Source organism: Erinaceus europaeus, chromosome 5, assembly GCF_950295315.1.
Source record: "Erinaceus europaeus chromosome 5, mEriEur2.1, whole genome shotgun sequence".
In the NCBI taxonomy this organism is placed as follows: domain Eukaryota; kingdom Metazoa; phylum Chordata; class Mammalia; order Eulipotyphla; family Erinaceidae; genus Erinaceus; species Erinaceus europaeus.
In genome coordinates, this window is record NC_080166.1 from 116,297,094 (window position 1) to 116,315,198 (window position 18,105).

The 18,105-nt window shown below is 39.5% G+C and overlaps 1 protein-coding gene across 4 annotated transcripts in view; it reads right to left on the reverse strand.

Moving 5' to 3' along the window:
• The window catches only part of FRY (FRY microtubule binding protein), a 495,577-nt gene that overhangs the window by 106,720 nt on the left and 370,752 nt on the right, over positions 1–18,105 (reverse strand). For all 4 annotated transcript variants that reach the window (XM_060191649.1, XM_060191648.1, XM_060191651.1 and 1 more), the window contains 6 exons: positions 17,717–17,889; positions 16,075–16,235; positions 13,556–13,666; positions 12,457–12,611; positions 5,203–5,302; positions 4,702–4,873 (listed from right to left, as the gene is read on the reverse strand). In XM_060191649.1, coding sequence (XP_060047632.1) covers positions 4,702–4,873; positions 5,203–5,302; positions 12,457–12,611; positions 13,556–13,666; positions 16,075–16,235; positions 17,717–17,889 — 872 coding nt within the window. The remainder of the gene's footprint in view (positions 1–4,701; positions 4,874–5,202; positions 5,303–12,456; positions 12,612–13,555; positions 13,667–16,074; positions 16,236–17,716; positions 17,890–18,105) is intronic.

Genomic DNA, 18,105 nt, shown 5'->3' on the forward strand with positions numbered 1-18,105 from the left:
GCTCAAAACTCTACAAAAAATGGGAATAGATGGGAAATTCCTCAATATGGTGGAATCCATATATAGCAAACCTACAGCCAATATCATATTAAATGGACAGAAGCTGAAAGCATTCCCCCTCAGATCGGGGACTAGACAGGGCTGTACACTATCACCGTTACTCTTCAACATAGTATTGGAAGTTCTTGCCATAGCAATCAGGCAAGAGAAAGAAATCAAAGGAATACAGATTGGAAGGGAAGAAGTCAAGCTCTCACTATTTGCAGATGATATGATAGTATACATAGAAAAACCTAAAGAATCCAGCAGAAAACTACTGGAAGTTATTAATTAGGCAATATAGCAAGGTATCAGGCTACAAAATCAATGTACAAAAATCAGTGGCATTTCTCTATGCAAACACCAACACTGAAGAAGAAGACATCCAGAAATCACTCCCATTCACTGTTGCAGCAAAATCAGTAAAATACCTAGGAGTAAAGCTGACCAAAGAAGTGAAAGACTTGTATACTGAAACCTATGAGTCACTCTTCAAGGAAATAGAAACTGATACCAAGAAATGGAAAGACATCCCATGCTCATGGACTGGAAGAATAAATATCATCAAAATGAATATTTTCCCCAGAGTCATATACAAATTTAATGTGATACCCATCAAAGTTCCACCAAGCTTCTTTAAGAGAATAGAACAAAAACTACAGTCATTTATCTGGAAACTGAAAACACCTAGAATTGCCAAAACCATCTTGAAGTAAAGAAACAGAAATGGAGGCATCACACTCCCAAATCTCAAACTATATTATAAAGCCATCATCATCAAAACAGCCTAGTACTGGAACAAAAATAGGCACACAGACCAATGGAACAGAATTGAAAGCCCAGATCTAAACCCCCACACCTATGGACATCTAATCTTTGATAAGGGGGCCCAAAGTATTAAATGGAAGAAGGAGGCTCTCTCCAATAAGTGGTGCTGGGAAAAATGGGTTGTAACACGTAGAAAAATGAAATTGAACCACTTTATCTCACCAGAAACAAAAATCAACTCCAAATGGATCAAAAACCTGGATGTTAGACCAGAAACAATCAAATACTTAGAGGAAAACATTGGTAAAACAGTTTCCCAGCTACACCTCAACGACATCTTTGATGAAATAAACCCAACTGCAAGAAAGACTAAAGCAGAAACAAACCAATGGGACTACATCAAATTTAAAAGCTTCTGCACATCCAAAGAAACTATTAAACAAACAAAGAGACCCCAGAATGGGAGAAGATCTTCACATGCCAGACATCAGACCAGAAACTAATCACCAAAATATATAAAGAGCTCGGCAAACTTAGCACCAAAAAAGCAAATGACCCCATCGAAAAATGGGCAGAGGATATGAACAAAACATTCTCCTCAGAGGAGATCCAAAAGGCTAACAAACATATGAAAAACTGCTCCAGGTCGCTGATTGTCAGAGAAATGCAAATTAAAACAACATTGAGATACCACCTCACTCCTGTGAGAATGGCATACATCAAAAAGCACAGCAGCAACAAATTCTGGAGAGGCTGTGGGGACAGAGGAACTCTTTTGCACTGCTGGTGGGAATGTAAATTGGTCCAGCCTCTGTGGAGAGCAGTCTTGAGAAGTCTCATAAGGCTAGACATGGACCTTCCATATGACCCAGTAATTCCTCTTCTGGGGTTATACCCCAAGGACTCCGTAACACCCAACCAAAAAGATGTGTGTACTCCTATGTTCGTAGCAGCACAATTCATAATAGCTAAAACCTGGAAGCAACCCAGGTGCCCAACAACAGATGAGTGGCTGAGAAAACTATGGTATATATACACAATGGAATACTATACAGCTATCAAGAACAGTGAACCCACCTTCTCTGACCCATCCCAAGATGAGCTAGAAGGAATTATGTTAAGTGAGCTAAGTCAGAAAGATAAAGATGGGTATGGGATGATCCCACTCATCAACAGAAGTTGAGAAAAAAGATCTGAAAGGGAAACTAAAAGCAGGTTCTGACTAAATTGAAAGTTAGGCACCAAAGTAAAAACCCTGTGGTGAGGGGGAGGTTGGACATGTGGCTTCCTGGGAAGGTGGGGGGTGGGGATGGGTGGGTGGAATGGGACACAATCTTTTGGTGGTGGGAATGGTGTTTATGTACACTCCTAGTAACGTGCAGTCATATAAATCACTAGTTAATTACTGTGAGGGGGAAAATTAATTGTGTCTTGAAGTTTTTAAAACACAGACTGAGTCTTTTTAATATATAGGATGTGTATTTGATATCTGGACTCTCTCAAAAGCCTAGAACAAGCAGATCAGAAGCAACCAACAGCACAGCTATTTACAAGATACCGGGTACTATACAGCAAACCCTAACAAAAGGACTTTTCAAAGTAAACCCAATTACCAAATAATGTGATGATAACATTAACTATTGATTGTCTTTTTGAACCCTAAGACAGCAGGAACCTCACATCTCCACTATAGAGCCCCTACTTCCCCCAGTCCTGGAACCCTTGGATAGGGCCCACCTTCCCGCATGGCTCTCCCAATCCATATCAAATAATATTGCATCAGCCGATCACAACCTAATCAACGCAACGACTGCCACCTCAACATGCTTCAGCTCAGACTGTGTCCAGAGACTTCAGGTGTGGAATGACAACCCTTCAGCTTCATTACTCGGGTGAGACCTTTCCTTTTATAGTATTCTCTAATTCCATCCCAGGTGGATCACTTTCTAACAAAGTCCCAAAACCTAGATATAGACCAGGTTCTGTGAGAGAGAGCATATGTTCACATGTATCCATAAACTAGTGCAAAATATATACCTGAAAGCAGATGTACACTAGAGTTTACAGTGAGTACCCCCCCCCCCCCAACACTTCCTCTCCACTATTCCAACCTTTGGGTCCATGATTGCTCAACAATTTGTTTGGCTTTGTATGTTAACTCTCTTTTCAGCCACCAGGCTCCAGATGCCATCAGGATGCTGGCCAGGCTTCCCTGGATTGAAGACCCCACCAATGTGTCCTGGAGCTCTGCTTCCCTAGAGACCCACCCTACTAGGGAAAGAGAGAGGCAGACTGGGAGTATGGACCGATCAGTCAATGTCCATGTTCAGCGGGGAAGCAATTACAGAAGCCAGACCTTCCACCTTCTGCAACCCACAATGACCCTGGGTCCATGCTCCCAGAGGGATAGAGAATGGGAAAGCTATCAGGGGAGGGGATGGGATATGGAGATTGGGTGGTGGGAATTGTGTGGAGTTGTACCCCTCTTACCCTATGGTTTTGTTAATTTATCCTTTCTTAAATAAAAAATAAATTAAAAAAAAAGAAAATACCATCTCCACCAGCAATTACAGGTATTAAGGTTAGTAACCCCCACTGAATTTCTTTGAAAAACCTTTCCCTTTGGGAAATTTAACATATATAGTGCTTATGAAAATAGTTTGATAATTTAAGCATCTTTGTACATTTATACCTATATAGATATATCTATATTTATTTAAGCTATTCTGTTTGGGAAAGACACATTTAAAATATTAAAAGATATTGTAGAATTTACTTTTATATGTGACTGGATTGCCCATAGCAACTTGTTAAAAATACAGTGCTGGGGAATAAACCCAGAGCCTCAAGCCTGAGATATCAAGTTGCTTGCTGGTTCAATTTTTAGTCTATACTTCAGAGCAGGGAGAGAGTAGAACATCAGAGGCCCACTCTACCACCCATGGTGACTGATCCTTTGGTGTTGTCCATGGTGCTCCCATATGGTGCCAGGGAGCTAAACCATAGTAAAACTCATCCTACTAATACACAGTAAAACATGTGTTTTATCTTCTTAGCCATCTCCCAGGCCCACAGTGACTTTTCTCCCCAATAGAAGCCTTTATTTAGCCAGGCTTCTTCTTCTAGCGTTTGCCCTTCTTCCGTAGCCAGTCAACAGCGTCAGGTTGAAAGCTGTCAGGAGCTGCTTGTTGCTGGCTTTGAAAGTGACTGGGATCCATGTGGATTCAGTCGGCTAGGAAGGATCGTCAGCCAGGCTGATACTCTGAACTATCTCCTGATGGTTCAGGCATCAGGAAACATGCCCACACTGACAGTGACTCGAGGGGCTCCGGGCTGAGATGCAGCTAGTAGGCTGAGACTAGGACTGGTCTGGGTGGTTCACTGGCCCAGAACGACCGTCCCTTGCTCTGGGAGATCATCGGATGACCTTTTCCATCTGGAATATGGGGCATCCTCTTAGTATTGATACTGTGTTGCCAGCAGGGTTTGTGGAAGGGGCCCTGCTGGAGGTGAGTTTGAGGTTGCCAAGGACACAGGCAAGGCGGGGCGGGTGGTAGTGGTGGCCATGACAGCTGCTTGGGGGCTCTTGGGGCAGCTTGAGCAGTGAGGTTAGGGGTCTTGCAGTGTGGCTGAGGGGCGGGGACTTTGGGGAAGGAACTTAGCAGGGCAGCAGACAGCTGTCAGTTGTGAAGACCAAGGCACACACAGATTCGCCTAGATGGTAGTCCAGGTAGGTGTAGAAGTAAGTGCTACTGGTCATGGCTCCACACCGATTCTGATCTTCGTATTTATTCTCAAGGAGTTTGGCTCTAAAACTGCACTAGGTCTTAAACAGGAAGATAATGCAGCGCCAAAAATAAACTCAATAATAACACAGGCCATTACTGCACATACCTGAGAAGAGTGGGAGAGTGAGTTCAGGGTACATCCTGGCCAGTTCACAAGACAAGAGGGCTAGTGACATGCTGTAGAGGGGAGGCAGCGGGCCATGCGTTCCATAGAGGATACTGCCAGGCCTTTGCTCGGCTACTTTCTTTGAGTACACGAAAAGCTTGGCTTCCAGGATCTATAAAGATGCAGGAGAGTAAACAAAGGCATAAAAATACACCGACTGGTTTTTGCGTTTAATAAATATTCATAGTAACAAAAATACTATAAAATTAGTAAAACTAATGAATACATCTTTTACTGTCCTATTAAAGGTAAAACATCAGTAAATGGCTAATGTTTACAGAAGGTTAAGCAATTATTTTTTCACTTGCTTCCCAGTGATCCGCAGACATAAAGAACTCCATTGATAAGTATCTTTACTGACAGAGGAACCCAGTGATCAACCACCATTTCTATTCTCTGTGCTCAAGGACAGAAATTTCTGTGTAAACAAATGATACTTGCCTGCATGAGCTGCATGGAGATTTCATAAATCTCTCTGTTGGTGTCAGAGGCCTTGAATAGAACAAGGTTTAGTAATGTCACTATGTCGAAGGGATAGTTCCTAAAGAAAAAAAAAAGACAGTTTAGAAGACAGACTGGCTAGCATTATTTGTAAACCATTACTTCTCAAAATTCTTGATGGTACACTGACTTCAGTCTCACTAATGACATTTCTATGCCTGCATGCCCATTTTTTTAAAACATTATTTTGCTGTTTGCAGAAATAGTTTTTTTTTTGTTTAAAATTAAAAACTGCTACACTAGGATAAATGACCACAAAGCATCTATCACATGCAAATAGACTCTGATGAAAGAAAGATGTCTTAATGAGAAGCACTTAGTATTTTTTTTTCAACACATCAAATCTTATTAAGCATCGAACATGTGCCAGCAAAGTGTTGATGATATTAGGGTTGGTTCCTTGCCCTAGTGAGACTCACAATCCTGGGATGAATTTATCAGGCAGAGTAAGACAGAGAAGCAGAGAGATATATACAGGGAGAAATTATACCACTTCAGTCTCTTTCCGTTTGGCACTGGGGCCTGGGCATTGATTGGGCTTTAACCTGGACAAGCACATGGCAATGCAGTATACTATCCAAATGAGCTATTTCACTGGTCTAAGATGGTATCTTTTCAGTGAATGTATTTCTTTAGTTTATAGTGGGGAAAATATCATAAATAGAAAACTCCCAGTGAGGTAAACAATTAATGGAAAGTCTATTTATAGCAGTGGATTCATGGTGTTAAGTTGAAGCAAACTTTGGGAAGCAGACAATATGCCCTAAACTGAGACTGGCTTTATTTAATCCTTACCCTAATCTGTCAGAACTCTTATCTGGCACATAAAGCCTTTATAGTAACTTGATCAAGAGAACACAGCTGGATTAGAGACAGAGATAGAACTTGAACTCAAAACAGCTTCCAGGACACAAACTCCTACATTCTTATGATCTGAAATACTCTCATCAACTGGCACAACCACAGGAAACCACACACTGCTCGACAGTGTGTGATTACGATTCATGAATCCTAAACTTTGCTTGCCATTCTTGGTAACAGAATAGTGCTGTTTTCTTAAATTAATTCTAAGTGTCCACATTTGTTGGGCTTGATCTAAACTAGGAAAGACTCAAAAAGGTAAAGGAAGACAAATATACACACAATAATGACAAAATCAATCACCTCCAAAAGCAAATCCAATAAAGCTCTTTATCAGTTAATACTTTAGCAGCACAATTTGTAATAGTCAAAACCTGGAAGCAACCCAGGTGTCCAACAAAAGATGAGTGGCTGAGCAAGTTGTGGTATATATACACAATGGAATACTGCTCAGCTGTAAAAAATGGCGACTTCACGGTTTTCAGCCGATCTTGGATGGACCTTGAAAAATTCATGTTAAGTGAAATAAGTCAGAAACAGAAAGATGAATATGGGATGATCTCACTCTCAGGCAGAAGTTGAAAAACAAGATCAGAAAAAAAAAAACACAAAAACACAAGTAGAACCTGAAATGGAATTGGCGTATCGCAGCAAAGTAAAAGACTCTGGGGTGGAGAATACAGGTCCAAGAAGGATGACAGTGGACCTAGTGGGGGTTGTATTGTTATATGGGAAACTGGGGAATGTTATGCATGTACAAACTATTGTATTTACTGTTGAATGTAAAACATTAATTCCCCAATAAAGAAATAAAAAAAAAACTAAAAAAAAACTTTGATATGGTCTAAAATTTCAAAGTTAAAAATTTGACCTTATCTATAATTTGGCTTGCATTTTGAGTGGATTTAAAATACGGTTTTGTCAGATATTTTCTTTTCTACCTATAGTTTTCTGGAATGACTCATCTGAAAAGAAAGATCAGAAGCGTGTGTAAATGTAGCTCTTGTTAATTTACTTGTGTGTAATCATAATGTGTGTAAATGTAGCTCTTGTTAATTTACTTGTGTGTAAATTATGTGTGTAATCATAATGTGTGTAAATGTTAATTTACTTGTGTCACGCAATTGCCTTCTTTGAGGTTGGAGTCCAGGGTTTTAGTTATATATGTGTGCTTACTGTGTAGAGTACCTTACTTGAATATATATGCATGCATTAATTGCCACCAGGATTACCACTTGGTGCTTAGTGCAGGCACTAGGAATTCACCACTCCTGGCAGCCATTTCTTATTATATTTTATTGACAAATAAAATAGAAAGGGTAGGGAGAGATAGAGGAGAGGAGAAGAAAATAGAGAGGGAGAGAGACAGACAGAGACCTGCAGATCTGCTTCACTGCTTGTGACACTTCCCCCTTGCAGGTGGGGAGCATGGGCTCAAACCCAGTTCCTTAGACAAGGCAAAATGTGCGCTTAACGGGGTGTGCCACCACTCGGCCCCTTACTTTAGTATTTATGCCATTTTTTCAGATTAAATTTTATGGAATAAAATCTGAGAATAAATGTACTGATGTGTAAACATTTTGCATTTAAATATAGGCACAGTTCATTTGTCCAGTTTTCGATATTATGTACATGTATCAGTAGCTTGTTAGTAGATAAGAGTTGTGTGTGATTTATAAATAGTAAATAATATTCTAAAATTTATCTTTTAAATCAGTGACTATTCTTATAAAGTATCATAATACTACAGAATACATTCAGCATAAGGTAATTTCTGCTTAAAGAAGAGGTAACTATTTACTTTACCAGAGGAAAATAACTTGTAAGAATTACTGTATAGATAACTTGTTTGAGGGATGTGAGATATGATAAGTTTACATATCTCTTTCAGAAACAATTATTTTATAAGTGTATTTCAGAAACAAGCTCACAGAAAACAAATAAAGCAAAAGTGGAAATGCCCAAAATGCTCTGAAAGAAAACACTGAAGGTATGAGAGCAAAGACAGTTCAGATAAATTTAGAGGCTTGTCTAGGCAACACAGACTGGGGACTTAAAGGGAAAGAAAGCTCATTTAGGCCACAGCTGCAGCTTTAAATTCTGAACATGCCCTGTGGTGAAATGTGACAGAAAGGTTGGCAGATCAAGGCTGCAACATTGGCTGGAATAAAAGAGAGTCACGGACATAAACTGATATAAGAGATTTGTCTAAGAAACCAGAAGTTTAGGCTAGTATCTTAAAAAACATAATAGAGGGTTTTGTGGCTTAATACTTTTGTAATTAGAGATACTACTGGAAGCAAGACTTTAGTGCTAAATTCATAAAGCATTTCTTAGTGATACTTAAGGAAAAATAGCCAGGTCTAGTCAGAGGAATGCAGCAGGATATTTTATGAGGAGGCATACAATGAGATAATTTTTACTAGGGTAGTTCAGGTCAAGTTCAATGTGAGATGGGCAGCAAAGTGATGAAACTTACTCTTCTGTTGTCAGAGGGATGTATGGACATAGGTTCTAAAAACATTTTTTAACATTCCCAGAATAATGTATACAGACATTTATTAAGATAATAAAACATCCAAAAATAGAACAAAAGTTCCACAGAAAATGATTTTCACAAAAGAACTTAATTTTAGCAAAATCCTATAAATCTAAATGTTATTTACTAATGCTAACATCAGGAAGGAAAATGATAGGAAAGTAGACAGTTTTGATTACATTTGTCCACTAAATGACTATGGAAATTAAAGTATGACATAAAATTCTACTGCTAGATTAGAAAAGAGTTAGACATGAAATGCTATCTACTTTATTTACTTATTTATTTTGCCTCCAGGGTTATTGCTGGGGCTTGGTGCCCATACTACAAATCCACTGCTCCTGGAGGCCATTTCCCTCCCTTTTTTGTTGTCCTTGTTGTTGTTATTATTGTTATTGCTGTTGTTGGGAAATTGAGAGAGGAAGGAAAGACAGAGGGGGAAGAAAGATAGACACCTGCAGACCTGCTTCACTGCCTGTGAAGCGACCCCTGTATAGGTGGGGAGCCAGGGTCTCGATCTGGGATACTTACACTAGTCCTTGCGCTTCGTGCCATGTGCACTTAACCCACTGTGCTACCACCTGGCCCCCTCTAGTATTTTCATAAAAGAAAGATAAAATATTTAAAGAGAAACGTGCCTCTTTAAAAAGCATGCTGACTTGGGGTTTATTGAAAGTATCTATCTCCTAAAGTCCTGTTCCCATAAATTTAGGACCATAGCAAGTGGGAATTTAAAACCAATGCACCTGTATTTTTTTCACTTGGTAGCTTCAAATAGGTAAAATGTAAATATTTAATCAAAATAGGAAATCACTGGTCTACATGAGTCTTTTCAAAAATATACTTGAGTTGGCACCTCTCAATTTTTAACATATAAACTTTCTGAGGAATAGCTTATAAAATTTGGAGAATTTTTATTAATGCTTTTTAGTTTAGTAATAAATTATTTCATGCAATAAATTATGATGGTGAATGGCTTCACTAAATGACTAATTATGTAACAAGAGCAGAAGTTTTAGTAAGACCAGTCTGAAATAATTGGTTCTGCTTTATATCTTTTTACTGTTTTTTCCCTCTAGGGTTATTGCTGGGGCTCAGTGCTAGCACTACAAATTCACTTCTCCTGGAGGGCATTTTCCTCATTTCGTTGCCCTAGTTGTTGCTGTTATTGTTACTAGTGTTGTCATTGTTGTTGGATAGGACAGAGAGAAATCAAGAAAGGAGGGGAAGACAGAGAGGGAGAAAGAAAAGATAGATACCTGCAGACCTGCTTCGCTGCTTTGAAGCAATTTTTTTGAATTATGTTTTGTTAACTTTTATTTGCATTTATATAGAGAGCTTATGCTATATTGTGCCATTTGGTTTTTGAAATTAAAAAAAATTTTTTATTTATAAAAAGGAAACATTGACTAAACCATAGGATAAGAGGGGTACAACTTCACACAATTCCCACCACCAGAACTCTGTATCCCATCCCCTCTCCTGATAGCTTTCCTATTGTTTAACACTCTGGGAGTATGGACCCAAGGTCCTTGTGGGATGCAGAAGGTTGAAGGTCTGGCTTCTGTAATTGCTTTTCCACTGAACATGGGCATTGACTGATCGATCCATACTCCCAGCCTGTCTTTCTCTTTCCCTATTGGGGTGTTGGTATGCATGAGACCCCTTCTGTTTCATTTGGTTTAAATCCCCCCTGCTTAACACTATTCTATTTACATAACCACTTCATTCTATTTACTGTTAACAAGTTCCACCCTCCCTCCAGGGAATTTGTGGTTCAGTGATAGGATTCTCGCCTAATCTGCCCCCTCCTTGTCACACTCTGATTTTTACCAGTCACTTTTCTCTCCACTCTATGTCACATCCTGTTTCCACCCTACTTGGCAAGTATATATAAAGACAGCATTGTGAGTTTTACTGTACTTTGAGTTTAACTTAGCTCGTCTTAGATTGTGCTGCGTCCTGCGTAAATAAAGAGATACTGCCTACAACCGAGCCATGAGTCCCAGGTTGTCTGTTACCCGCCTGTGAAGCCAGCCCGGCGAAAACAACATAACCCAGCGAAAACGACATTGGGGAAGGGCTCTGGGGAAGCAGAGCTCCAGGACATATTGGTGGGGTTGTCTGTACAGGGAAGTTTGGTTGGCATCCTGCTAGCATCTGGAACCTGGTGACTGAAAAGAGGGTTAACATACAAAGGCAAACAAATTGACCAATCATGGACCTAAAGGCTGGAGTAGTGCAGGTGAAGAGTTGGGGGGGGGGGTGTCTCTGTTTTGTAGATAGCTAGTAGGCCTATTTTAGTTATATTCCAAAGGGCCTGTGGCTATACTCATTTTTTTTTTTTTTGCCTGAGCCTGAAATCTGATATGCAGCTGGATCCTAATTATTATGTGGGGAGATGATGTCATGGCTGGCAGAAGGACCAGATAGCTGGATCAGGGAAGAGAGTAGCTCCCAAATATGGGAAAGGTGTATAAATATTGTTGATTGTAAACCCCATTGATTTGATGTTTTCTGGGGCCCATATTCAGCTTAGGAGCCTATGTGACCTCTGCATCCCTGTAGACCTGAGCTTACATTCTGTGGTCATAAGTAGGAACGTTCCAAGCTGCCCCAGTATCAGGACCCATCTTCCTCAGGTGTAGCATAGAGTATACTGTCCAGCCTCCCTTAGGAGGATGGAACATTCTCTACCATTGTTGATCTAAGTTGAGGGCAAGGTCATATGGGGGTGCACAAAGGGGTCTATTGTGTTGTTCCAGATAGAGATGACCAGTAACAATGGAGAGAGGGATTTATTCAAGGTCTAGGCCCACCATGTCTGTCATGTCAATTTTTGTAGGGATTTTGTAGGGATTTGGGGGCTCAAACCAGGATACTTATCCTGGTCCTTGCATTTTGTGCCATGTGTACTTAACCCCTTGTGCTACCACCTGGTCCCCTCTGTTTTATATCTTAATGCTTTTCAGCCACCAAGTTGCAGATGCTACCATGTTGCCAACCTAATTTCCCTGGACAGATGTCCTCACCAAGGTGTCCCAGAACCCCACCTCTACAGAACCCTGCCCTACTAGGGAAAGATAGAGATAGGCTAGGAGTGTGTATTGACCTGCCAATGCCCGTGTCCAACAGAGTAGCAATTATAGAAGCCAGACCTTTCACCTCTTGCTCCCCATAAAGATCTTTGGTCCATACTCCCAGAGGGATAAAGAATAGGGAAACTTCCAATTGAGGGGATGGGATATGGAAGTCTGGTTGTGGGAATTATGTGGAATTGTACCCCTCTTATCCTATAGTCTTGTTGATCATTATAATAATCAGTTAAGAAAAGACAAAAAAGACCAATTTGTGGAATTTAGGTTACCACAGTTTCTTTCTTTTTAGAAAAGGGTATTTAACATTTTTGGGATGCTTCCTAGGTTTAATTTAGCTTCAAGATGACTAAAAGGCTTACAGTTCACACCTGTCATGCACATTTCTAAAAACATCTTCCAATCCTGCTCCAATACTTCATTGTAAATTGCTAGGCAATTAAAAAGGAAGGTGTTATAACAAGAAATCATCCTAGTAGTGATGGAGAGATCACTTGTAGAATAAGGAAACTCAACATAGCTGCAGACATATAGGGGGTAGCTTATCTGCTGGAGAAACACAGGTCATTTTGTATCTCCACTGAACTTGCTCTGCTCAGGTCATTGCAAAAATAGGCAGTTTTTGATTATTTATATCATACAGAGTAACCCTGACTGTACTGGCCATTAATAGTCTCTTCCACCTAGAACAATTCATACCTGCTTCCACACACAGTTGCTATGGCTTTGAAGCAGCCAGATGCGAGCTGGTAGGAACCTGTGTAGCACCGGTCAATTGCCCAATTAAAAAGATTTATTTGGTCAGGATTAAGTTCCAACAGCAAGACAACAACTTCACAGCCAAGCTGATGCACCTGAAATACATGGAGAACAGAAATTAATCATGCTTCATGAAAAATTATTCTAGGAGAGACATAAAGTCAAGTTTGGCCAATATTAAACTGGAGTGAAAAAAGTGAAAGAGGAGATTTATGTATCCTGATGAATTTTATTCCACACTGTCCTCTTTTTTATAAATTCTTTTATATTCACTTATTTCCCCTTTTGTTGCTCTTATTTCTTTTATTGTTGTTGTAGTTATTGTTGTTATTGATGTCATCATTGGATAGGACAGAGAGAAATGGGGAGAGGAGGGGAAGACAGAGAGGGGAAGAGAAAGACAGACACCTGCAGACCTGCTTCACCGCCTGTGAAGCGACTCCCCTGCAGGTGGGGAGCCTGGGCTCGAACCGGGATCCTTCAGCCGATCCTTTTGCTTTGCGTGCTTAACCTGCTGCGCTAATGCCTGGCTCTCCACACTGTCCTTTTTATGAAGACACAATGTGTAATTGAAAACCGAAATGTAAAAATTAAATTTGTTTTTATGTATGTCACAGAGTCTACTCAGCCTCAAGTTTTAAGTCTGAAAAAGTGGTGAAGACATTGAAAATGTTTCTTTCTCATTTGAGATATTTATGGAAATACATGCATTTGGTTAAAATACCAAGTGCATTTCTCAGTTAGCTTTGTGTTACTGAATGCCAGCATAATACCAGTATGATTACAGAATGTATCCTGACATTTTAATCATAGGAACTTTGTGCAGAATTGCATCATGGCTCAGCTTATGGTCAATTTTGTTAAATGTTACTGTGCTATTTATCCTGATGCATCACAGTGTAGCACGAACAGCTCATAAGCCTACACTTTTCGGAGTGATCTGTAAAGAAACTGCTTTGAATGCTTTAATACCTCAGTACATCAACCAAGGTACTGCACTTAAGATACTAAAATAGTGTTTGTTTTTTCTAGTACTTACTCGTAAATCTTGACAAGCCAGAATGTTGTCGAGCCACTTATATAGGTATCCATCTGGGGAGAGGCCCACATTGTCGAACACTGGGCCACAACACAACACTGCTGACATTGCCTGGTGAAAAAAATACATGTATTGGAATGAAATCTAGAACAATCAAATGACATGCAACTGACTTTAGTTTTTACTGTTATTGATGTTGCTGTTGGATAGGACAGGGAGAAATGGAGAGAGGAGGGGAAGACAGAGAAGGGGAGAGAAAGATAGACACCTGCAGACCTGCTTCACCGTCTGTGAAGTGACTCCCCTGCAGGTGGGGAGTCAGGGCTTGAACTGGGATCCTTACTCTGGTTCTTGTGCTTTGCACCGCGTTTAACCCACTGAACTACCGCCCAGCTCCCATTAGAAGTATAGCTCTACACTACTCATACCCTCAAACATCGAAACCTCCACCCCCATCCCCAAAAATAACCACCATAGTTCTCCTGAAGTCTTAGATACATGCAACTGACCTTACAAAACAGAATCACCATACATAAACTAGTGTCCTTTTAATTAATTAACTAATTAACTATTTTGAAAGAGATAAAGAAAAAGACCTGAGTACGGATCAGCTCTAGATTATGGTGATGCTGGGGATGACACTTTGGGCCTCAGAATCTTGGGCATGGAAGTCTTTTGCATAGCCATTATGCTATCTTCCCCAGCCTGATTAGGGTCCTTTGAAAACACTTTTTTCCCACATAATTTTAAAGCATTTCTTAGTAAAGTCAGTTACCAATATCCCAATCCTGACTAGAAGTATTAAGACACAAAAATTTAACTTGGTGGATATGTATTTTTAGAGTTGTAACAAATGATTATGAGGAGAAAGCAAGACATTCTAAATAAAATGAACATTTATTTTAGTTCAGTGATTTTAAGTGAGTAAATTCTGTTTATAATATTGCACCACAGTAAAAGACTCTGGGGTGGGGGTGGGTTAAAACTTCTGCTTATAAGATAAATACAGCTCTTCAATTTTTGTTTTGATAAGAAACATTATACTCATGTAATGAACTGACAAATATTTGACCAATGCACTAAATTTTAGAATCTATGAAAAGCCATGGAAATTAATGAAAATGCTTCAAGATAAAGAAAATGAAGGGGCCAGGTGGTGGTGCACCTGGCTAAGCACTCACATTACAGTGTGCAAGGATCCAGGTTCAAACCACTTGTCCCCACCTGCAGGGGGAAAGCTTCACGAGTGGTGAATCAAGGATGCAGGTGTCTCTTTGTCTCTCTCCTTCTCTATCTCCTTCTCCCCTCTCAATTTCTTTCTATCTCTATCCAATAACAAATTAATTAAAAAGAGATAAAGAAAATGAAGCAGATTAACTTTTGTTCTCTTTAGGCAGGAGTAAAAGAGTAAGAGAAGGAAAAGATCTTGATTAACTTCGTAGTTAGCAGATCCAAAGGACTATCAAGGCCATGGTTCAAATGAGTTCTACTGAATCATATTTCAGCATTTAAGGCAGCAATTTTTGGTTTGTTTGACTAAGTGAATTTATGTTAACCTTTTAAATGGAATGTTGCGATAGGGAGTAATGATTTTGAACTTGTTAAACTGTCTTGGTAATGTGGAAATTTATTTCTGGGAGTTTTCTAGGAGACAAAAAGAGGCACTGTGACTCTTGGCAAGTTTTGATCTTAAGATAACTTTTTTTTTTGAAAGATCGTAACTTAATTGGCAAGACAACTACTTCAAGGGAAAACACTGAATAAAAATGGGAACTAGCAGAAGGCTTTCATTTAAAATTGTGAGCCCAGCTGCAATAGTTACACATCAATATGTCTATCTATGTTTACATGAGCACATTCTACAATTTAAAGTTAGCTTATGTGTTCATATATATGTGTATGTGTTTATTTTATTCTTATATTACTAGTATTAATCCTACCTTTTTTTTTTTTTTTTACCTCCAGTGTTATTGCTGGGGCTCAATGCCAGCACTACGAAACCATTGTTCCTTGTGACCACTTTTTCCATTTTATTGGATAGAACAGAGAAAAATTGAGAGGGAAGAGAGAGGTAAAGAGGGAGAAAGACAGACACCTGTAGACCTGATTCACCGCTTGTGAAGCACCACCCCCTGCAGGTGGGGAGAGGGGTTTTGAACTTGGGTCCTTGTGCTTTGTAACCAGGTGTGTTACCACCAGGCACCCTTAATCTTACTTTTTTTTTTTAACCGTTTTTACTTGATAGCACTGAGAGAAGTTGAAAGGGGTAGGGAGAGGTAGAAAGGGAGAGAGAAAGAGAGATACCTGTAACACTACTTAACCACTCAGGAAACTTCCCCCTGTTCTGCCATAGGGAGCAGGTGCTTGAATCCAGGTTCCTGCTGTACTTGGTAATGTGTGCACTCAGCCAGGTGTCCCACTGCCTGGCCCCTTTAACGTCATTTTTAAAACATAGTCATATTGGTAGGAAGAGCTTATTGCTCTGACAACAGTCACTGAGTGAGGCAAAGATGGCCTACCTTTAATGCACAATACTGGTATCTTGTAATCTGATGATTTCTATCACTGTAACGATCCAAAGGAGTGAACATAATGCTGAAGGGTCCTGCCCATTGGCTAAACAAGATGAAAAGATGGTGTCTCAGGCTTTGCTGGGGGAAGAGAAATCTTCGGTGGTGAACTAGAGAGAAATATAAAGTGTTAAGAATCTATTACATTGAAAAATATAGTGAATACAATTTGTGTCACTGCTACACTTGACTCTCAAGTCTGGTGGGAGGAGCAAAGAGTAATTTTATTTCCTGCGTCAAGGTTTCATAAAAAAAAACTTATTTTAAAAGTCAAGTAAATTTTCCCTCCTAAGTGTGTTACATTTGTCTCAGAGCAGAAAGTAGAGATGGAAAATGGATTAGTAATCATTTTGTTTGCTTACTACTAGAGCACTGCTCAGCTCTACGTAATGGTGCTTGGGATTGAACTTGGGACTTCAGAGCCTCATGCATGAGGCCTTCTGCATAACCACTATGCTATCTCTCCAGCTCACAGACACTGTTTTCTAACCAGTCTCTAAAATTATCTGTAACATGTAAAATACCCTTGACTCTACTGATGACCATCACCCATCTGCAGAAAGAAGGCATAGAATGCATATTTTAAAAAGCACCCTTTAACTGAAACAAAAAACTCAAATATTAATTTAAAACCTTCCACAATGAGGAGGGTTGGTAAGGAGAGGTCTGTAAAACATGCAAAGAATGAAGAATAGAAACAACCGAGTCACAGTCTTTTGTAATTATATTGTAACTATTTTGTAACCTCCAGCTACAGCAATTACATCTTATAACAAAATGTAATTACAATATCTGTATTCTCTAGGCTTATGTTAGGTGAAAACATTTTCTAACTATTTGTTCTGTGAAAAAATTTTGTCAATAGGGCTAGGTGATGGTGCACTCAGTTAAGCGCACTTACTATCAAGTGTAAGGACCTGGGTTTGAGCCCCCACTGCCCACCTGCATGGGTGACACTTCACAAGCAGTAAGCAGATCTGCAGGTTGGTTGTTCTACCTGTCTATATCCCCCATCTCTCTCAATTTCTCTGTTCTATCCAACAAAATAGAATGAAAAAAAAAAAGGGAAAAGTGGCAGCTTAGAGTGGTGGATTCATAGTGTTGGCATTGAGCTCCAGCAATAACTCTGGTGGTAATCAAAAAAAAAATCTGTCAATAATATAGTTTATTAGGAGAAACAAACTTGCATATAATGCATTGATTGATGAGAGCCAAGATCAGGGATACTGCTGTGATTACATGTTCATAGATTAGCACAATGACATAATGAAAAAAAGTGGAGTCTTTGTAATGCTTCCTTTGAATTCCTTCCTGTGGAAATCACATGGACTCATTTTTATATGGGAACCAAAAAACAAAGACTAGAAATAATGATAAGAACAAAGCCAAATTGAATTCCCACTGTTCCTTTTCCAACACTGTGCTGAATTGCCACAATCTGCTCACCTGTTATTTCAAGTATTATAAAACAAAAAAAGGATTTCACCCCAGAACCACATATAGCTGGCAAGACAAGAGAAGAAGGACAGTAATGAAGGACACAAAGGGGCTTTGAAACATGCAGGTAATTTGCAGTGAGGCATTGCTGTACCTGGAACGCACTGAATCAAGTTGGCGACCATGGCGCTAAAATGTGCCCGGATATCTTTAAGAATTTCAACTTCTTTATCATTTTCAGCTTCTAGAAGCATTCGAGTGAGGTCCACATATTCTAAGAACAAGGCTCCCAGGGCTAGAGTATCCCGTTCTAAGGCCCCATTTGTGCTGGAATAAAAGGAAAGTAGACATTTGGATTCCTAACCTCTATGGAAAAGCTGTATATGTTCTAGGAAAAAGTAAGATTTGTTGTCAGAATTCACACACTAAATTGTTTTTGAGCTATCTGCAGTATGAACCAAATATGAAGAAAACAACAGAAAACTTTTTTAACTTTTCTTAATAAAAATTAAAGGTAATACTAAATTGAAAGAATGCCTGGAG